The sequence below is a fragment of the Salmo salar genome, chromosome ssa22, assembly GCF_905237065.1.
Source record: "Salmo salar chromosome ssa22, Ssal_v3.1, whole genome shotgun sequence".
NCBI classification, from domain to species: Eukaryota; Metazoa; Chordata; class Actinopteri; order Salmoniformes; family Salmonidae; genus Salmo; species Salmo salar.
In genome coordinates, this window is record NC_059463.1 from 23,505,269 (window position 1) to 23,528,305 (window position 23,037).

General features: G+C 43.0%; 1 protein-coding gene across 2 annotated transcripts in view; it reads right to left on the reverse strand.

Annotated features, from left to right (window-relative positions):
- The window catches only part of igsf21a (immunoglobin superfamily, member 21a), a 265,550-nt gene that overhangs the window by 99,121 nt on the left and 143,392 nt on the right, over positions 1-23,037 (reverse strand). For both annotated transcript variants that reach the window (XM_014166637.2, XM_014166636.2), the window contains exon 3: positions 10,675-10,796. In XM_014166637.2, the coding sequence (XP_014022112.1) occupies positions 10,675-10,796 (122 nt within the window). The remainder of the gene's footprint in view (positions 1-10,674; positions 10,797-23,037) is intronic.

Genomic DNA, 23,037 nt, shown 5'->3' on the forward strand with positions numbered 1-23,037 from the left:
ACGGCCGGATGTGATACAGCCTGGATATACCCAGCGTGTGACAGACCTGCAGGAGTTGTGACCCGTTTTTGTTGGTTATGTTGTCGTAGTTGTGCCTAGGGGGGCATATGGTGGAGGGAATGCTGTCACCTCAAGTTAGGTGTTTGTCCCCCTGTGTGCTGAGGGTGTCAGGTTCTTGTTCAGTTCTGGCATTTAGGTCGCCACAGACTATTACATGTCCCTGGGCCGGGAAATGATTGATTTCCCCCTGCAGGATGGAGAAGCTGTCTTCATTAAAGTATGGCGATTCTAGTGTGGGGATATAGGTAGCACACAGGAGGACATTTTTCTCGGTTGAGATAATTTCCTTTTGAATTTCTAGCCAAATGTAAAATGTTCTTGTTTTGATTAATTTAATAGAGTGAGTTAGGGCTGTTCTATATCAAATTAGCATACACCCTAAGTCTCTTCCCTGTTTCACACCTGGTAGTTTGGTGGATGGGACTACCTGCTCTCTGTAACCTAGGGGGCAACCAGTGGGTCCATCTCCTCTATACAATGTTTCTTGTAGGATGACAATGTCTGTATTTCAGATTTCTTTGATGCTTTAGGCCAAGATGACCTCAGACCTTGGATATTTCAGGATGAGAAAGTGAAGGCTTTGTGTTCCATAAAGTGTCCAATGTTGTTAGTTGTGTGGTTTGGCTTGGGCTAATGTGGGGGGGGGGTTGATTTGTTGGGGTGGGGGTGTGGATGTGGCTGTGGGTGCTGTGGTCTGGACGTAGGGTCCTCTCGGCATGAGTCCTCTATGTGTAGGTCCGAGGAGGGGGGGTCCCGCATGTCTAGGTGAGTGTCTCGCTGGTCTGGACGGGGTGTTTATTGATCTGTTGCTCCTGTGTGAGGTGTTGGGGTTGCGGTTGAGGGCGATGTCCTTTAGGGTCCGGGCGAAGGTGGGCACTGCTCTCCGTGCTTCTATACCTGCATTGCTTGCTGTTTGGGGTTTTAGGCTGGGTTTCTGTACAACACTTTGTGACATCAGCTGATGTAAGAAGGGCTTTATAAATACATTTGATTGATACATTTGATTGATTGTATAGGTGGACTTGGTCATAAAGGCTGTTGAAGTCCAGGGTGGAGTGGAGGGCCAGGTAAACCTTTGGTTTTGAGGCACAGTCACGGGAAATACTTGTGTTTACCCACTGTATGGTAGCAGGGTGGAAATCTTTTTGTGGTAGCATGGTGGAGATAACCACTTGTGCATTGGGGAAAGTATAATACACTTTCAATCACTCCATTGACTTCTGTGGCCACCCTTTCCTGCTGTGCTCTCAGGTCATTTGTGCCTTTGTGTATTGTTATGTAGCTGGGTGACCCTAGTTGGTCCTCAGACAGAAGGTCAAGGGCGTGCTGAGTGTTTGGACACCAGAGTGTAGACACTGTGTGTTTGGGAAAAAGTTTATTTTCTTGTATATATTTCCATTTGAGTCCATAAGGAGTACAATCTGTGGCTTGTGTATGTCCTCAGTGGGTGTGGGGGGGTTGTCAGGAGGGCTATCAGGGTGGCTGACGGGGGTGCTCAGAGGGGGTGGGATCCCCTGGGCTTGGGGTTCTTTGTCTGACCTGCTGTGATGTTGAGGATATGGTCAGTGTCTGGGTGGACTGTTCTGCTGTGGTGTCAAGACTTTGGTATGGGGCTGAGGTGGGCTGTTCTGCTGGCTTCTATGTGGGGGTGGCCAGCTCTCTGTGTTGTTCTGTCACACGCCATCCCTCTCACCCTCTCCTCCAGCACTCTGATCCTCTCCATCCATCCCCCTCACCCTCTCCTCCAGCACTCTGATCCTCTCCCTCCATCCCCCTCACCTTCTCCTCCATCCCCCTCACCCTCTCCTCCAGCGGTCTGATCCTCTCCTCAAGCGCTTTATTCTTCTCCTGCTCCTGCTCTTTCTCCTGTTGATGTTGTCTCACCACAGTCCAGAGTGCAGATATGTCTCTCTCCACCTCCAGCTCTCCGGGTCTGGTTGAGAGGGTGTTGTTGAGCTGGACTATTTTTTGTGCTGACTGGAGTGTGTTCACCTGCTGTTCCAGCTCCACCTGCCTTACCTCCAGCTGGGTGAATTTATCCATCACTTCAATGAAGGAGTAGTACTCTGTGCTGGGAGGTTGACTTTCTGCTTAGGGTTGCTCATCTGTGGTGTTGTGTAATGAAGAGGTCTGGTCTGACACGCTCTGGGTGGGGGTATCTTTCTCAAGAGAGAGCTTATCCTGCTGAGCTCTCTCTTTGATAATGTGAAAGTCCAGCTGAAACTGTATGGGATTGCCCAATAGCATTACTGTTCCAGATTTGTACACGTTCACACTGGCTGACTCAGAGTCCTCGTTGTCTAGTATCTTTAGTTTGCACCCATCGGTAACAGTTGCTTATGTTCCCATTTTTATAAAAGTCAGCAAAAGTATCTCTGGACTTTCCATAAGGACCTTCTTTTTGTACTCTTTTCGTACCTTATCATTTTTTTACATCCAGAGGGTACTGTATTGTAATTACCTCTAAACAGCGGGAGGGGGCTTCAAAGGCCTCTGCATTTGGGTGGGTTAGGCTTTAAGACTCTCCTGCCATTGTTGGGCTCAAGGGCTTTGACACCTCCCTCTTCACACGTCAGTGCTAATTGAAGTTATATCTGTTCTGTCCTTGCAGGCTTGGTAGCCTTAACTTAGCATTCAGTCCTTATAAAGTAAAACATATAACTTTAATATATTTTTCTTCTTGGCTTTAAAATAGTTTCAGACTGAACATTACTCACTTAGTTCCAGGTTGGATGCTGTTTTCAGGTTTCTGTTGTTTGTTTGCCAGAGCATTTGCTGTAAAGCTTGGAAATAATAATTTTTGGTAGTAGGAATCCTTCCAGGTAATTTTGTCCAAAATCAGGTTGTTGGTTTGGAGTTTTAATTTGGAGTGAAGGTTATGTTATGGAGGGTAGTATCCTGTATAAAATCCAAGTTTATCTGTCACGCCCTGATCTGTTTCACATGTCCTTGTGATTGTCTGCACCCCCTCCAGGTGTCGCTTGTTTTACCCAGTGTATTTATCCCTGTGTTTCCTGTCTCTCTGTGCCAGTTCGTCTTGTATGTTTCCAAGTCAACCAGCGTTTTTCCCGTTCTCCTGCTTTTTGCATTCTTCTTTTTCTAGTCCTCCCGGTTTTGACCCTTGCCTGTTTCTGGACTTTGTACCTGCCTGCCTGACCATTCTGCCTGCCTTTACCACGAGCCTGTCGGCCACCCTGTACCTCCTGGACTCTGATCTTGTTTTGATCTTTTTTCCTGTCCATGACCATTCTCTTGCCTACCCCTTTGAAATAATAGAAATTGTAAGACTCCAACCATCTGCCTCCTGTGTCTGCATTTGGGTCTCGCCTTATGCCTTGATATTTATCTATATTTTTGTATTTTTGTGTGTGTGTGTGTGTGTGTTTCGCATGTACAGGCGAAAAACTATATACCCCCCCCCCCCCCCCCACACACACACACACACACACACACACACACACACACAGGGTCGATGGCCTCTCAGAAGAGCAGCAAAAACAAAAGAGAGGGAGTGGGAAAGAGAGGGAGAGATCAATGCTCTAACTTTAGCCTCTAAATTTAACTCTGTGTTTTCTTCTTGTGGCCCTCTCTGTGCTGTCCATGCCTGCCAGCTGTGCCGTGTTACAGGGACAGGGAGGGAGAGAGAGAGTCGTCCTGACAGAACACTGCACAGAGCAGGCCCTGTTAGCTCAGCCAGACAATCTCTTCAGCAAATCAGCTATCGTGGTGTCAGGAACTGGGCTTCTGCTTCACTCTGCTCTTCTTAGCCTTAAGTGTAGGCACCCTGTATCCCTGCATTAAGGCTGACTAGTGAGAGGATTGGCTGATTTAAGTATATGAGAAACACAAACTGTTAGCCTAGAGGACAGAGATATGAAGAGAATAGAGAGGTGTGTAAGGTAGTAAGGCAGAGGCACACTGTGTCTCTGACATTGTTTCTTCTGGAGATAATCATGAAAGGGGAAAGTCCTATTATAAACACAGTGCCATTGATGTGAACACTGAGTCTTTGTGCTGGGAGAGGGAGATGGCTTTGCAGGCTACTATGTGTAACATATATGCAGATCTGGCCCATGTCTGTGTATATACACAAAGCTGTATATTGTTGTTGTCCACAAGCCTGGATGCTGAATGGAGCCTAACTCACACAAGAACAGAGGAATATTCTGAAAAGACAGCTCTTAGACAAGATGGTGCAAGGCATGGAGAGATAGGTGAAACAGTGGCAAAGGGTCACAGAGAAACCTCACAACACAAAGTTATTTTCCTGAGTAAGAGCCTGTCTGTGAAGCCTCTTGAAGAATAACAGCGGGTCTTGCTCTTCAGATTTAGGAATGGGGAAAAAGGGAAAAAGATATACAGAATGAGTATGATGCATAATATTATAATTCCTATTAAATATTCAGACTGATGGATTTACATTTCAAACATCATCAACTTATTTTTCCATGACAGTGTTACATAAACAGTCAAAGGCTGTGCACACGAAGAAACAATCTTTAAATTGCCATTTTGAATGTAGTTTTATTATTTATTTTGTACATATTAATTGTCATTCATCTTTTTGCACAAGGTTTTGTTTTTTATCAAAAAGCAGTCAACTCGTCCTTACCTTATGGTCTTTATCACTGCCATTTTGTCAAGCAGCTACAGTAGCTGTCTAATTCTAAGCACACTGGCAGTTGATGAAAATAGAAAAAACTGAAAAAAATCACTACAGCTAGCACATTTGGTTCCCTGAATATTGTGAGAATGCACATTTTTGGTTTCCCATTAGTTCTGGGAATGAAGCCATACGTTTCCTAACCGGTAAAACTGACGTTTTTTTAAACGTTCTGAGAATGGAAGTGAAAATTTTGCCTGTTCTGGCAATGTTCATTTTACTATGGTTCAGGAAACCATACTATGGTTTACTATGGTTCCATAAAAGTTTTCGTAGGAGGTTTTATTAGTGTTCTGAGAACAGAAATTAAAGGGATATTAAGGTTAAGACTTTTAATAACAGTGCTTTCTTAGTTTGGGTTAACTGTTTTCAACTCCAAGCACAGATAGGACACATGGATATGAATTTCCTTAAGCATGAATTAACATTTATTTTTAATTCTGGCAAGGCGTCATATGATCTTTTGTTCTCTATTCATGGTTTAGTCCACTGCGCCACCAGGATGAACACAGCATACCATGTTCTTTTACCTATACAAAGCTGTGCATTTTAGTCTATTCAAACAGACCCCATTTCAAAGGAAATTAAGATAAAGATCAGGTTTGGCCAATTAGTGAGCATGGCCAACACACTTGAACACGCTTAAAAAGATAAAGGATAGATGGGTTGGTTGTTTAGCAACAAAATCGATGCATGTGGAACTATGGGGAAAAACAGATGAGGTTGGTTTCGATTGTTGACTACATGTAAACTATATTCAGGCTCCAATGTTTATTGAGAACACAAATACATTTGCACAATGACCGTGGCCAGTCCTTGCCGTTCTAACACTAGAATAGTCCCAGTAAGCAAAATGACATTGAAAAGACGTGTAAAATACATATTTTCCAGACGTTGAAGTTAGGTAAAATTTCTGAATGAAAGATGAAAATATGTATTTTCCGTAGGTTTAAAATCCATATTTTCCATGACTTTGAAAAGGCGTATTTTCCGGATGTTGAAAAATACTTATTTTCCAGATGTTGAAATCAGGTTCATTTTTGGTTCTGAATGAAAGTTGAAAATAAGTATTTTATACACATCTATGTTTGAGCCAAATCAAGGCTGATCCAGACCGGACAAAATCTGAACCAAACATAGACGTCTATAATTGATTCAGAATTTGTCCAGACTGGACCAAAAACCAATGTCTGTGTATGTGGAAACCAAGGCCGGTCAGGACTGCACCAAAAAAAGACGTCCAAAAGACGCCTGCTCGTGCTTCTTGGCGCGTAGCCTACTATGTAGCCTACTATGGCGGCCACAATGGAATTTTATGAATACCCATCCATATGGTATGTCCACCATTTGTAAAACAAGCCATTTTATTGGCTTTATTAGTCCTGATTTCTGTGAATAATCAATTTGGCTATTTAAGCTCTGAATATCAGCTACCCAACTTTATCATGAGTTGTTTGCAATGTGTTTACAGAGTGGGAAATGCAGAAGTATTTTCTTTTTCGCTATGATCAGCTTGTCAAAAAATGTACTGATACAAACTTGAAACCACTGATTATGACAATGAGGTGAAACTCCTGGACAACAGTTGTGATTGTTCATTCCATATTGTCCATTTTATACTGACCTGTCCTGTTTTTAGGATATGTTGTTTGTTAACATGACAGCACATTTTTTTATTTGACTGGAGAAGCCTGCATGATGTAAAAAGTGTCTGTCTCATTACATAGTCATACATTTTATCTCCAACCTGTAGGCTACACAAAAAAGCCACGTACTTTCTACCATTTCCTATATCTGCTACATGATTTATGTTAGATTCTTTTTTGGACGGAATGTTGGTGGAGCACAGCAGCAATGTGTCTCTCTAGCAGGACTCTGGAGAGCGGCGCTAGTAATGGACAAGCAAAATATTTTGCTCCTCTACCATGCCTTTGACCAAGTGGGCACTGTTTATCACAGGGTGGGATCAGCACTCACCTAAAATCCCATATGCCACTGGTTGAGAGAAATTGTCATTGTTTTTTGGGCAGAATTATGTGAGGTATTATATGTTGGTATTGGAGGTGCATCTTGGTCAGTTTAGCTCAGAAAATGCTGCCCTCGTCAATCTGACGCCATAATTGTTAATTTGCCCGGCCTAATCATGCCTAATGAGCGGGCAATCCGTGACAATGAGCACTTGTTGTATCTCAAATACATTGTTACAGTTGTTGGTTACCTAGCCTGCTAATTTTTGCCATATTAGTATAGCTGTAACATCAGTAAAACACCTCAAAACAAGACATTGTATCAATAACAAGATGCATTGAGCTGAAACGAGCCACCTACGATTCCTCACATGGTAGCTTCTTGTCATTGTTGCTAGCTATCTGGCCATCCAGAATGACAACAACACACAGACTTCTGCCCCATTGAAGTGCATGCATTGTTTTTGTGATGTTGTCAGCTAACCAGAGAGAGTTTTGTCAACGCTGAGAATGGAATGCATATGTTTTTAAAGAACATTCTTATTACGTTCTTTGAACGTTACTAATGTTTTCTTGTGGTCTTTATTGAAATGTTTCATAATGTTCGGAGAACATGACTTTAAAAAGAACCGTGAGGAAACCTGGTTGAATAAAAATAAAAATAATTAACTGCGCTCTCGCCCAGCTCTAAAAAACCATATGGCTTTCAGAACATTATATTCTAGCTGGGACCTCCCTTTCTGTTTATGAATCTACACCAGTAATATAGATACAACAATCACAGCATATTCCTGATATTTAACACTGTATTCTGGAAAAGACAGACTTCTATGAGAATCTAGGGCTTTCTGTAAAATTCATAATATTACAGCTTTCATTTGTGGTCATAAGGTTGGATTTGTCAGAATGCCAGGGCTTTGAAGAGAAGATTTACCCCTCTCAGGTGGAAATGGGAGATTATGTTCTGCATCCCTCTCTGCTGTTGAGCTCTGTGTTCTGCCATAGAGGAAGGCATGGGAGGGTTCAGATTCCTCCTGACTGGTCTTGTGTGACTGTTGCAGTAGCCCCCTTTACCTCTCTGCTTGATGAACACCGGCTAAGCACACCGCCAAACAGACAGGTCAGAGCAGGTACCGTCGAACTGTTTCTCATGCTGGGTCCGCCGATTCAAATCCTACTGAGTGCATCAGTGTGTGTGTGCACAGTTGTGTCTGTATTCTTGTGTGAGTACATGTGTAAAATAGTCCATTCCGATGATGACTACTCCCCTGAAGGTACTATGGGATTTTCTGAGCACATCATACTCAGTCGGGAAATGCTCAGTAGCTCAGAAATAAAGGATACATTTGAGAGAGGACGGGAAAAGTGGGGAGGGGAGGAGTGGAGGAAAGAGTAGTGATGGGGGGAAAAAATCGATAGTTACATATCGGGATATTATTTTTGACTATATACCGTATCGTTTTGACAATATCGCAATACTATTTTTGCACTAGTTGGCTGTACCTGCACAAAAACTCAATTTTGTTTCAGCACTTTTATTTCCATGACTGATCAAAACAATTGGTTATCATGAAATTGGGGAGAAACAGGGGGTAAAAAATAAATAATACAAAAAATGTATATACAAAAAACTTGTTTTCTCATGGCTCTCTCTTGTCCCTCTGCAATCGACACATTTTGAGCAATATGTTTGGAACATCGAATCGCAATAAAATCACAGCATCGAATCTCAAAACATATCATATTGGCACCTATGTACGTATCGTGAACATTGTATCGTGTAGCCCTAAAAGACAGTGAAGGAAAAAAATATGAAACTAAGGAGTGATGAAAGACTGGGAAGAAGAGGAAAGGAATGAGATGGGGAGCAAATGAAAGGCAGGGAAGGAGAGAGATAGAAAGTTATTGGAATAATGACAGGGAAAGACTAAAAATTGCATTATAATCAGCATGGGTCATACACACATTACAGAGAGAAGGTAATAGACCAATGCAGTGTGGGCTTATTTTACTTCTTTATACAAAGAATGAGTGCCAATATGAGAGAGGGATGGAGGGAAGGAAAGCAAGAGGGGAGAAAGCAAGACAGGGAAGAGAGGGAGAGGGAGAAGGAGGGGAGCAGATGCCAGCCATATTGTTGAGGCCTAAGGTATAGGAAGACAGTCCCCAGGACTCCTCAAACGTGTAATCTACCCAACAAGAGCCAGATGATTTCTAACGCTCCATCCCTCTCGCACTCTGTAAAACTTGCTCATGCATAAACAGCAGGGCTCTTTATTCTGGTATTGGCAGGACTGTATATGTACAGTATGCGTGTGAGGGGAAGGAAGATGGTGAAGGAGGTGTGATGCATGCAGCATAGGCCTCCATGCAGTAGTGCTGCCCCAAGCTGTGCCTAAAGTGAACCACACTACCTGGAAAATATGCAGCTCTGTGGTGGGAATAACGATTGGTCTGGCCAGCTGTTCAGTCAGAGCTCAACACTGAAATGTACATCCTGAACAGCAGATTGGCTGAGTAGAGCCTCGCCACTTCCTATCCCCTCCCTCTTCCTGCCAAGACGATGATGTGTTGACCCTTCATCGGGGTCATCACATCCAGGCCCAGTATCACCCGCAGCAGATGGTACAGTAGGAAGGAACTAGCAACCCTTCACAGCAGTACCATAGCTAAATCTTGGGTAAGGCATACTGCATTTCTACAGAATTTATAAACTATAAAATGCTATTTGGACAACAGCAAAAACAAACAAAAATGACTGCAGCCATTAATTTTCATCGCAATATTAGGTTTAAAGATCTATGGAACAGCGTGAGTAAAAGTCTAAAATTATGTGGTTTTAAATATACTTAAGTATCAAAAGTAAATGTATTTGGTAATATATAGTTAATTATCAAAAGTAAATGTATTTGGTAATATATACTTATTATCAAAAGTAAAAGTATAAATAATTTCAAAATCCTTATATTAACCAAATCAGACGGCACAATCTTCAGTTGTTTTACATTTACGAATAGCCAGGGGCACACCAGGGTGTTCACTTGATAATTGCGTGATTTGGACCATTTTCATATCCTGCTAATGTAACGAGTACTTTTGGGTATCAGGGAAAATGTATGAAGTAAAAAGTGCATTATCTTCTTTAGGAATGTAGTGAAGTAAAAGTAAAAGTAGTCAAAAATACCCCCCAAAACTACTTAAGTAGTATTTTAAAGTGCTTTTACTAACACCACTGCTGTTTTCCCAGTCACCTGTTGTAATGATTCACAGACATTGCTGATGTCATCTTGCATGGACTTACAGTTTGTTGTCATCTTGCTGCAAGTCTCTTTCAGGACATCCACCTCTCCCTGGGAGAACTGCAAATGGTTCTTATGGTCTTGGACATTTCTGGTCAGATCATCCATTATTTTGGTAGTTGAGTCCATCAGTATTTGGACAAAGCTCTTGAAGCTATTTTCCTGTTGCTGTAACAACTGCCTGTAGACATCTTTTGTTTATTTAAAAAATCATGCACCTGTGATAGCGAAACACTGTCCTCTCCATTACTCCAACCTACTTTAACTTTGGGTTGCATGATGGTATCAATGGCCGATGGAAACAGCAACAAACAGCAGGGATTTAAACAGCAACAAGCCCTGGACTATCCGTGGTCCCAGCCACAAGGCCTAACCACGTCGCGGGCTGTGTTCAAACTGTCAAGAAAACCTGGCTAGCTTGATAGCTAGCAGCAAGGCTAGATGCTTCACCAAGCAGCAGCTCTTCAGACTTTAGGGTTTGGAGGTATCCTGGGACAGATAGAAGCAGTCCCAGCAACTGAGGCTAACCGTGTTGCAAATGAAACAGGTAGGCTAGTAAACAAACATGTTGTCAAGGAAAAACTTTTTTTTTTGAACGTTCAAAACAACATTGTTCCGAGTTCAGCATGCACTCTCATGATAAACTGTAAGGGCCAAACTAACAGTAATTAGTTGTGATGCTTACCGGACTGTAGATTGGTAGACAAGGTCTTCCCGTTTGCGGTAGTCCTCCATATGAGAGTAATTGGTATTAAACATAGCATCGTAGGTGAAGATCTTCTGCTTAATGGTGCCCCCGTCTGTGACCTGTCAAGTGAAAAGAGAAAGAATTAATAAAATAATATGGTCTATAATACATGGAACAGATATTTCTATACCCACGGACCTACCCTATGCATAAGCCTGTGTTCTGCTCCAGTTAAATATATTATAAAACTTTGCTCAGAGGCAAACTTAGTACCCAGGCCATCAATTATCTAATTTATCCATTTAATGCCATGATAAGGTGTTTTTTTCTATCTTAAAGGGGGAGTGAGGAAGAGCCTTTCAAGCTAATTCTAAAAACTGCCAACATATGAAATCAGTGTGACACTCACTTATATGGCTTTAGGTATGTACCCATGTATACAGCCAAGTCTTAATAAAGAGTGATGCTCTGCAGCGTTCTGTAGGTGTCAAGGAGTCGGAGGTATTGGCTTGTGACGAGATATTGCGAAGGTGGGGATATATTCAAAACACCATAGTCTCATTTTGCATCCACTTCTCTTTTTTTGTGGGCTGCATGGTAAATGATGGAGCAATACTCTCCTTTCTAATATTCACAGGGGAGAGAAAGTCACTTAGCATTTGAATGACTGATTTCTCTTCTCCTCAGCGCCACAGACAGACGTAAAGAAAAAGGGTGACAGGATTTTAATGGAGGCCCTAATGCCGCTTTGAAGGAGGAAATTGTTGGTGGGCTAGGGATCTTTCTTCCCTTCGCCACTGAAAATGCCATCGCCCGCTTCCTAATCCAATCTCCTCAGAGGTAAATAAGGCCTATGTGATTAGTTCCTGCATAATGTACACAACACCTCACGAGGGGACAGTACTGGGTAATTACTTTATTTGAGTGAATAATTCCCCGTGCCCCATAAATGACTGTGGGACAACTCATCACCTCTCTGCCTCTAGGGAAGGGAGCTAAATACCTCAGGCTGTTGCTAAATGATGGGGTACACAGAGGTAGAAATGCTGAGAGGTAAACGTGCTGGAACAACAAATACTGTGGGAGGGTTTTAGGGTATGCAGAACAGTTACACGCATGTAGGTGACATTAGTGGATAACATTTACTTTTCTCTCCTGTAACAAATGACCCACTGGGCACAGACGTCAGTTGAAGTTTTAATGTCACATGTACAAGCATAGTGAAATGGCTGTCTTGCTAGCAACAGCATATATGAGGATTGTATCTGAGTGGGTGTGTGTAGACTCAGTATAAATGTATGTGCATATTATGTGTGTGTGTAAGCAAACGATGGTGTGAGTGTTTGTGTTTTGGAGTATCAGTGTGTGTAGTGTGTAGGGCCCTGTGAGTGTGTATAGAGACAAAAATAAGAAGAAAATACAATGGCAACTCAGATAGTCCATGTAGCCATTCTGTTAGCTATTTAGTTAGCTATTTAGCAATCTTATGGCATGGTGATAGAAGCTGTTCAGGAGCCTGTTCAGAACCCTAACTCTAACCCTAATTCAACATCTATGCCATGTTGGTTCAACATATTTTCATTGAAATGACATGGAAACAATGTTTATTTGACCAGTGTGTGACCAGTGGGGTGTGTGACATCACATGTTCATCGCTATGGAAGATGAATTGTAGGGAGGTGTAATCAGGGAAAGTCACCAGGACCCACTGGTGGAGCTAGGGACCATGACCCTCCACAGGTAAAAAGTGTTCACTTGGCTTGGCCACAAACAGAATTTCCTTCCTTCTCCTAATGAATGCTTTGGCACCACACTCAAGGCCCCAAGATTATTATAGCCATCTGTTCCTCTTTTAAATGTCAATTCAGTGATGTAGAGGCACACCGGCAAAGTGGCATCCTTCCGAGGTTTACAGGGAGAGGCAACAGCAAAAGGTCTGCCGTTAAAAGCAAAGCCATGTTGGAAAACTGTGCTTTCCCACCAACCTGCTCTGTGCCTGGATTGTTGCGATTGTAGAAATACTGTAAGAGGCATTTCTGTCTGACATCACTGTACAACAAAGCATGGAAAAAGTACAAGTGCTCTGTGCAACTGAACACAAATATATCCATTCTGAGTGAGTGGACAGAAACATGACGATGGTAAGTTAACCTGTTAGGGCTAGGGGGCAGTATTGACACGGCTGGATAAAAAACGTACCCGATTTAATCTGGTTACTACTCCTGCCCAGTAACTAGAATATGCATATAATTATTGGCTTTAGATTGAAAACACCCTAAAGTTTATAAAACTGTTTGAATGGTGTCTGTGAGTATAACAGAACTCCTATGGCAGGCCAAAGCCTGAGAAGATTTCAAGCAGGAAGTGGCCTGTCTGAGAAGTAGTGTTTCATCTTGGCTCTTTTTATTGAAGACTCAGGATCTGTGCAATAACGTGACACTTCCTACGTCTTCCATAGGGTCTCAGAGCCCGGGAAAAAGTTGAACGATATCGAGGCAGGCTCTGGCTGAAACACTTTATTGCTTTTGGCAAGTGGCCACTCAGAGTACTATGGGCTTAGGCGCATGCCCGCTTCGACCTAATGCTTTCTTTTCCTTTGTCTGTTTATCTAAACGCAGATTCCCGGTCGGAATATTATCGTTTTTTTATGAGAAAAATGGCATAAAAATTGATTTTAAACAGCGGTTGACATGCTTCGAAGTACGGTAATGGAATATTTAGAATTCTTTTGTCACGAATTGCGCCATGCTCGTCACCCTTATTTAGCCTTTAGGATAGTGTCTAGAACGCACGAACAAAACGCCGCTGTTTGGATATAACGATGGATTATTTTGGACCAAACCAACATTTGTTATTGAAGTAGAAGTCCTGGGAGTGCATTCTGACGAAGACAACAAAGGTAAGAACATTTTCTTATAGTAAATCTGACTTTGATGAGTGCTAAACCTGCTGGGTGTCTAAATAGCTAGCCCTGTGATGCCGGGCTATCTACTGAGAATATTGCAAAATGTGCTTTCACCGAAAAGCTATTTTAAAATCGGACATATCGAGTGCATAGAGGAGTTCTGTCTCTATAATTCTTAAAATAATTGTTATGCTTTTTGTGAACGTTTATCGTGAGTAATTTAGTAAATTCACCGGCAGTGTTCGATGGGAATGCTAGTCACATGCTAGTCACATGCTAATGTAAAAGCTGGTTTTTGATATAAATATGAACTTGATTGAACAAAACATGCATGTATTGTATAACATAATGTCCTAGGGTTGTCATCTGATGAAGATCATCAAAGGTTAGTGCTACATTTAGCTGTGGTTTGGGTTTATGTGACATTATATGCTAGCTTGAAAAATGGGTGTCTGATTATTTCTGGCTGGGTATTCTGCTGACATAATCTAATGTTTTGCTTTCATTGTAAAGCCTTTTTGAAATCGGACAGTGTGGTTAGATTAACGAGAGTCTTATCTTTAAAATGGTGTAAAATAGTCATATTTTTGAAAAATTGAAGTAATAGCATATCTAGGGATTTGAATAACGCGCCACAGGATTCAACTGGCTGTTGAGTAGGTGGGAAGCAAGCGTCCCACCTAGCTCATAGAGGTTAACCTCTATGGGCTAGATCCTTGCGGCCCTACCTATTCAACAGCCAGTGTAATCCCGTGGCGCGTTATTCAAATACCTTAGAAATGCAAAACCTTAAATTTTTCAAAAATATGACTATTTTACACCATTTTAAAGATAAGACTTTCGTTAATCTAACCACACTGTCCGATTTCAAAAAGGCTTTACAACGAAAGAAAAACATTAGATTATGTCAGCAGAGTACCCAGCCAGAAATAATCAGACACCCATTTTTCAAGCTAGCATATAATGTCACATAAACCCAAACCACAGCTAAATGTAGCACTAACCTTTGATGATCTTCATCAGATGACAAACCTAGGACATTATGTTATACAATACATGCATGTTTTGTTCAATCAAGTTCATATTTATATAAAAAACCAGCTTTTTACATTAGCATGTGACTAGCATGTGACTAGCATTCCCACCGAACACTGCCGGTGAATTTACTAAATTACTCACGATAAACGTTCACAAAAAGCATAACAATTATTTTAAGAATTATAGATACAGAACTCCTCTATGCACTCGATATGTCCGATTTTAAAATAGCTTTTCGGTGAAAGCACATTTTGCAATATTCTCAGTAGATAGCCCGGCATCACAGGGCTAGCTATTTAGACACCCAGCAAGTTTAGCACTCATCAAAGTCAGATTTACTATAAGAAAAATGTTACTACCTTTGCTGTCTTTGTCAGAATGCACTCCCAGGACTTCTACTTCAATAACAAATGTTGGTTTGGTCCAAAATAATCCATCGTTATATCCAAACAGCGGCGTTTTGTTCGTGCGTTCAAGACACTATCCGAAAGGGTAAATAAGGGTGGTGAGCATGGCGCAATTCGTGACAAAAAAATTCTAAATATTCCATTACCGTACTTCGAAGCATGTCAACCACTGTTTAAAATACATTTTTATGCCATTTTTCTCATAAAAAAGCGATAATATTCCGACCGGGAATCTGCGTTTAGGTAAACAGACAAAAGAAAAGAAAGCATTAGGTCGACTCGGGCACGCGCCTAAGCCCATAGTACTCTGAGCGGCCACTTGCCAAAAGCGATAAAGTGTTTCAGCCAGAGCCTGCCTCGATATCGTTCAGCTTTTTCCCGGGCTCTGAGAGCCTATGGGAGCCGTAGGAAGTGTCACGTTATTGCACAGATCCTCAGTCTTCAATAAAAAGAGCCAAGATGAAACACTACTTGTCAGACAGGCCACTTCCTGCATTAAATCTTCTCAGGTTTTGGCCTGCCATATGAGTTCTGTTATACTCACAGACACCATTCAAACAGTTTTAGAAACTTTAGGGTGTTTTCTATCCAAAGCCAATAATTATATGCATATTCTAGTTACTGGGCAGGAGTAGTAACCAGATTAAATCGGGTACGTTTTTTATCCGGCTGTGTCAATACTGCCCCCTAGCCCTAACAGGTTAATCTCAGGGAAATGTGGTTAGTTTCAGATATAAAAGTTAGCTATCATATAATAATATAACAGACTCACTGCACTCCCAGTACTACAGTAACACTGTCCCTGGTGCTGAGTCATATGAGGCTTTCAAAAAGCCTAATGATAATGCTCTCTGGGCCCTGAAGTACTGTACAGAGTTGTGTTAAATTTACATTTTCAGCCCATCTCTCTTTTCACAGTCCATCTAATCCAATAGACAAAACAACACCTGTCTCACAATGGACTCATCAGTGGACAGACCCTGTTCCCAGAGAAGGGACAGCTTTGTGTGGTGAGAGAGAGAGAGTGAGAGAAAGAGACATATGGAGACAAACAAATGCTGTGCAAGAGTGAGGGGTGAAGGCGAGAGGTAGATGAACACTTTTTGATGGTAGAAAAACACTGTTTGAGGAAGCAAAGGTTTCCTTCAGCTGCTTTGCTGATTCCAGGCCATGATTTACCGAGGCACGAACAAAGGCATCAAGGCCTATCCCAACACCTCTGCCATCTGGATATATAAAAGATAGGCATGGGTGGGCACGCCACTTCTCTTCCTCCCTCTGTGACCAGGAATGACCAAGTGACCAAAAGAGGAGAGGGGGAAAGGTAGCTGACAGGGGTTGAGGTTTGGGCACACACAGTAGAGAGTGCTACAGAGGGTCCTACAGTGACCTAGAGATATGCAGTGATCTCTCAAGATGGAGAGTGAACCATATCCTACCTGCTCTCTCTGCTGTGCTCCCTGTTGTTAGGATGCTGCTCCGTTATTGAGGTCAGGCGAGGGAGGCCCAGGTCTCTGGGGTTAACCCCTTCTCCTCAGCTCATCAGAGATGTGCTTATTTATAGGCTGCAGCTGAATCATCAGTCACAGGAGAGAATACAGCGAACTAGCTACAGTAACACTGCCGTCTAACTTGAGGAGTATAAACCAGAACACTTCAGGTCAATCTGGCATTATTTCACATCACAACCATGCCAAAGACTTTCATAACTAAACCAAGATAGACCACAGCCTGTCATTTCCAATGGGAACAAATGAGTCATAGTGGGCAGAAGAAGCAAGGAGGTGGGCAGAGCCAAGCACGAGCCAGCGAGATCCTTTTGGTGCGTTCTAGCATACATCTGCATATTTCCGTTAGGAAACACCTCCTCTGTGAAGTGTGCGTGTGCAATAACTTAATTCGCTTGTGCAATGCAATTTTTTAAAAGAGTAAATTCTACAAAACTTAGTCCATTCTGTTCATAACAGATTATAGTTTGGGAACAGAAAACTGTATTGAGATCAAATGTTTCATCGATGAGAATATTTGCAGAATGTCGGCCAAAATCCATCTCGTTCCATCTTCTCCCACTGCCAGCCAGAGGGCTTCCTCTCACTACCATATTTGGTAGTTAGTGGAAACGCCAAGTGGATGCTTCACATTTATACATCTGGTGAATAATCTGTCTCATTGTCCTATCTCTGACCATGCAGTCTCCTCTACTGCTGTTACTATAGCTTAGGTGTGGGCTGAAAGGATAGATGGAAAGGATCACTTACTTTCTGGGAACGTTTCACATGAAATTGTACTTTTGCAAAAATTCTCACTTGGTATTTTTAAATCTACAGGGAGGCGGAGCAATAGAAGCTTCTGGATCAATCGGCAGTTAGTTGTGAATAATGAATGGGGATAAGACACAGAGCAGTCATAACAACTCTTGAGCTCCATTTAGCTGTTCAACTGAGGCCTCAAAGGAGGCCTAAATGGGAAGCTACACTAAACAAAGAAAATAACCAGTATAACAAGACATGCTATATTCTCTGAAATCATTTGTAAAGGCACAGCGATAATGATAAAACGTTTCACTTATACAAAGCAGAAAGAGCTTCACCTTAATGGCAGTCAGTGGTGACAGCTGTCAACACAGAATGCTGCAGTGGGTTGTCCACTGATCCTGTTAAGATGGGGTGTGCTGCAATGCTTTACTCAGTACATGTGCTGCTGGGTAATGAATCCTGTAAGTAAACATTGTGCAGCTGTACAGTCATCCAGCCTAGTTAGTGCTCCACCCTGTTAACCTGTAGATGTACTGGACTGTCTGCTGCCTGTGGCCTCCTGCTGAGCCCTGAGTGCCACACAACCTGTTTAAGGGGATTTCACGGACCAGATGGCACGCTTCGCTCCTACTTACCTCCTCTCCTCCCTCCATCTCTCGGTCTCTGCTCCCCGCAGGAAGGAAAATATGCTAATTAAACCAGGTTTTTCATAGACACATTCTTCCATTCACATAGATCTTGGTGACCCTACTCTATTATTCTGACAAAGACGGTCTGTGCTTTGACAGATAAAGAGGCTTTGGTGGTGCGGTAGTTCAGTCATGCCACATGTGAACTAAGAAAGGGGAGTTTTGCTTTTATGTCTATACCAGAAAGCAACAGGGAATCTGATGCACATTGCGGTCCTTTATTCCATATAGAGCCAACTACTGCAACTGACGTTTTTCAATGCAATGTAAATAAACATGAGCGTGATTGCTTGGGATCCCTTAGTGTGAGCAAATACACCAGCCAGAGATGACTATCAGCGTGGTGGATATTTTCGCTCGCCTGTTATCTATGTCACATTCTCTCTGCATGCTATCACTCATTTTCATCCCAATATAACAGAGTAGCACTGGCTTGCGATTGCCTAAGGCTTGGTTTGGCAGATTGGCATGCAGGGATTAAAGCTGTGGCTTCATGAATCTGTGTCACCAACAGGGAGGACCAAGCCTTGTTTGCGACCATGTGTGGGCGAGGCAGAGGTAGGCTGGGGGAAGCAGCGTGAAGGTCAACCAAGCTATTTCAGGGAATGACATGCAGGTTGAAAATCAATGCACAAGGGCCTACTAAAAGTGCCCATCTACAGCCATTAGACAAGGCAATTGAGAAGTGGTTATTAATGTTGTCAGTGAGAGGGAGACAGCCTGACTGCGGCCAGATATTTAGCGTGCAATGAGATCAAAGCAAACCAGACCTGAAGGAGACTGCTGGTCTGGATCAGATATTATGCCTGTGCCATGACTCTCTACATATTAACCCCCTAACAAAAAGAGAGTATGAACCCTACCCCTCACTCTAGAAACAGCATTTTGTTTTCAAATGAAATCCGAGCCAAAGTTGGCAGTAACAGTGCTTTAGCTGTAGAACGGAAGGCACCTAACACAAAATGAGTTCCAAATAGCTGTCACGTCCTGACCAGCAGAGGGAGGTATTGTATCAGTTGTGGTCAGGATGTGGCAGGTTTTTTGTATGTTAAGGGTTTGTGTTGGGGATGGGACTCCCAATTGAAGGCAGGTGTGTTGAGTTGCCTTTGATTGGGAGTCCTATATAGAAGGGTGTGTTTTTCTTTGGGATTGTGGGTAGTTGTTTTTGCACTGCGTTTGTATAGCCTGTAAAACTGTTGCTGTCTTGCTTATTGTTTTTTTCACCATGGATGCTTTACTCTTTTTTTGAATTAAACTATGAGTATCCACATTCCCGCTGCGCCTTGGTCCATTCCTGAAGACAGCTGTTACAGAACTACCCACCACCAAGGGACCAAGCAGGGGACGAACGAGGAGGAAGGATGGACATGGGCAGAGTTAAGGATGAGCGTTTCCAGGGCTATGGAAGAGTTAAGTAAACTCGAGAGGCAGCCCCAATATTTTTTTTTGGGGGGGGGGCACAAGGGCAGTTTTGCGGGGCAGGAATGGAGCCCCAGGCCAGCTCCCCGCACTAGCCCTGAGGTGCGTGTCTCCAGGCTGGCACGTCCAGTACCTGCCCCACGCATCAGGCGTCTAGTGTGTCAGCCCAGCCTCGCCAGTCAGGAGCTGCCAGAGCTGCCCGCCAGTCAGGAGCCGCCAGAGCCGCCCGCCAGTCAGGAGTCGCCAGAGCCGCCCGCCAGTCAGGAGTCGCCAGAGCCGCCCGCCAGTCAGGAGTCGCCAGAGCCGCCCGCCAGTCAGGAGTCGCCAGAGCCGCCCGCCAGTCAGGAGCCGCCAGAGTGGCCCGTCTGCCCGGAGATGCCAGAGTGGCCCGTCTGCCCGGAGATGCCAGAGTGGCCCGACTGCCCTCCGGGTCTGCCAGAGTGGCCCGACTGCCCTCCGGGTCTGCCAGAGTGGCCCGACTGCCCTCCGGCCCAGCCCGAGTGGCCCGCCTGTCCTCCGGCCCAGCCCGAGTGGCCCGCCTATCCTCCGGCCCAGCCCGAGTGGCCCGCCTGTCCTCCGGCCCAGCCAGAGTGGTCCGTCTGCCCGGCGCAGCTATCGGCGCCACCGAAGTGGGCGACGCCGAAGGTGGAGCGAGGTTCACGTCCTGCACCTGAGCCACCTCCAGGATAGGTGGGTTCGGGGAGGGAGGGTGTAGCACAGTGCCGTCGGTGACGGCAGCCACCCTCCCTTCCCTCCCTTATTGTTTAGGGGTTATTGTTTATTGGTTTTGTTGGGGTATTGGGGATTTTTTTGTGTTTTCTTTTTTTTAGGTGCATTCCGGGGTCCACCTTGAGGGGGGGGTACTGCTGGTCTGGATCAGATATTATGCCTGTGCCATGACTCTCTACATATTAACCCCCTAACAAAAAGAGAGTATGAACCCTACCCCTCACTCTAGAAACAGCATTTTGTTTTCAAATGAAATCCGAGCCAAAGTTGGCAGTAACAGTGCTTTAGCTGTTGAACGGAAGGCACCTAACACAAAATGAGTTCCAAATAGCTGTCACGTCCTGACCAGCAGAGGGAGGTATTGTATCAGTTGTGGTCAGGATGTGGCAGGTTTTTTGGTATGTTAAGGGTTTGTGTTGGGGATGGGACTCCCAATTGAAGGCAGGTGTGTTGAGTTGCCTTTGATTGGGAGTCCTATATAGAAGGGTGTGTTTTTCTTTGGGATTGTGGGTAGTTGTTTTTGCACTGCGTTTGTATAGCCTGTAAAACTGTTGATGTCTTGCTTATTGTTTTTTTCACCGTGGATGCTTTACTCTTTTTTTTAAATTAAAGTATGAGTATCCACATTCCCGCTGCGCCTTGGTCCATTCCTGAAGACAGCTGTTACAATAGCTCCCACACCTATCAAAAAGTTAACTCTGCCACCCCAAGTATATCGTAAAGAGAGGGTTGAATAAATACAGTATACTGCTGCAAATACAGTGAGTAATACAGGACTTGGTGCTACTTAGCGGACCGAAAATGTAGCCTTGGTGCATTACTAACATCACATTATTATGAATTTCTGTCCTTGGGGAACCAAGTTAGACCAAGGATTTTTACAAATGCCTCAGCAACTCATAAACAGCACATATTAAGCAGCACCAGTAGGTCACAAATAATAACATTAAAGTGGAAAAACAAGAAAGCTTTACATAACTGCAGAAGTGAATGATGTGTTGTGTAATACAGTGCTTCTATCTGAAAACAAAAGGGATGATCAAGGACAGGTGGATAATGAAATGCAGCTTCATGGCAAAGTGAAAACATAATTTTGTGCACTTGTCATTAAAGTTGAACTAAGCCGAAATCGCTCCGCCATTTCCTGACTGCTAAAACTCTAATAGTTAGCCTAATTTCAATTTATGTGACAAAATAAGATAGGATGGTGTAGAGAATCATTGTACCATCTAATCCACTGTGAAATATTTTTCTATATCCAAAAATATTGTTTCAGCTGTTTGAAGCTGGTGTACAAAACCGAAGGTAAAAGACTCAAAAACAAAACTTAAGAACCGGAAGCATAGAAGTCGCTCACATAGAAGAGATCCACCGCTTCTTATACTTGCTTTCAAGTAGAATGATAGATCTATAACTCACATTTCTATGTGAATTTGGTCGGGTCTCCAAAAAAGTTACATATTACCACTTTAATCTGTTTAATCAATGAGCACTAATTAAGTGAACCCAGGACTACACACTCACACCTTCCTCTAATTTGGAATTAATCATCAGACATCCAGCGGACATCTTCTCTCTCTCATCTCCACGTACAGCAGCAATGACACCAGAGGACTAGACTTATGGAGGTAGCACGTTCCCCACTGGGCTTACGTGAAGTCTGGAGCCATTTAAGTTGTACTAAGTATCACAGCAAGGCTTGCAAAGCTACCAGTAATTTACTAAAGTAACAGGTAATCTATGGCAATCTATGGTAATTTTGGTGATTTATACTTTAATGATAAAAAATATATATTAATATATGCGCAGTATACATTTTTTATACACTGTGTTCATATTGTCCATGAGCTTCTAGTAGATAAACCATATGGTTCAAAAGAAAATTGCCTAATTAATGAAAAAAAGCATCTAATTAACAATGCCATTTTTTTCTGCAACTTGTCCAACTATTGCATTTTTTCATAACTACCAACAGTTTGGCCCCAAAACATTTACAACAAAGACATAGTAACATAAATAAAAGTTTGTAAAAAATCTATATTCTGAAATCTACCAAGGGTATTTACTAAATTGCTGGTTTATATTTAGGATAATGTTTAACAGCTTTGTCATTCAATTTGTTTTTTGGAAGTCACCTTATTAAATTAAAAATTTAACGCCCGTCTGGTGTTCAACCTTCCCAAGTTCTCTCACGTCACCCCGCTCCTCCGCTCTCTCCACTGGCTTCCAGTTGAAGCTCGCATCCGCTACAAGACCATGGTGATTGCCTACGGAGCTGTGAAGGGAACGGCACCTCCATACCTTCAGGCTCTGATCAGGCCCTACACCCAAACAAGGGCACTGCGTTCATCCACCACTGGCCTGCTGGCCCCCCTACCTCTGAGGAAGCACAGTTCCCGCTCAGCCCAGTCAAAACTGTTCGCTGCTCTGGCACCCCAATGGTGGAACAAGCTCCCTCACGACGCCAGGACAGCGGAGTCAATCACCACCTTCCGGAGACACCTGAAACCCCACCTCTTTAAGGAATACCTAGGATAGGATAAAGTAATCCTTCTAACCCCCCCCCCTTAAAATATTTAGATGCACTATTGTAAAGTGGTTGTTCCACTGGATATCATAAGGTGAATGCACCATTTTGTAAGTCGCTCTGGATAAGAGCGTCTGCTAAATGACTTAAATGTAAATGTAAATGTAAATGTAAAAAATATATATATATTACATGTAAGAAGGCCACAGAGAGGGCCAGAGATATTAATAGTGTAACGGCCGTCGAAAGGAGTAGACCAAGGCGCAGCGTGGTGAGTGCTCATCATTGACTTTTTAATAGTACACTTTAAACAAAACAAGAAAACGAACAACAGCCAAACAGTTCTGTCAGGAACATGAACTAAACAGAAAGTAACCACCCACAAAACCCA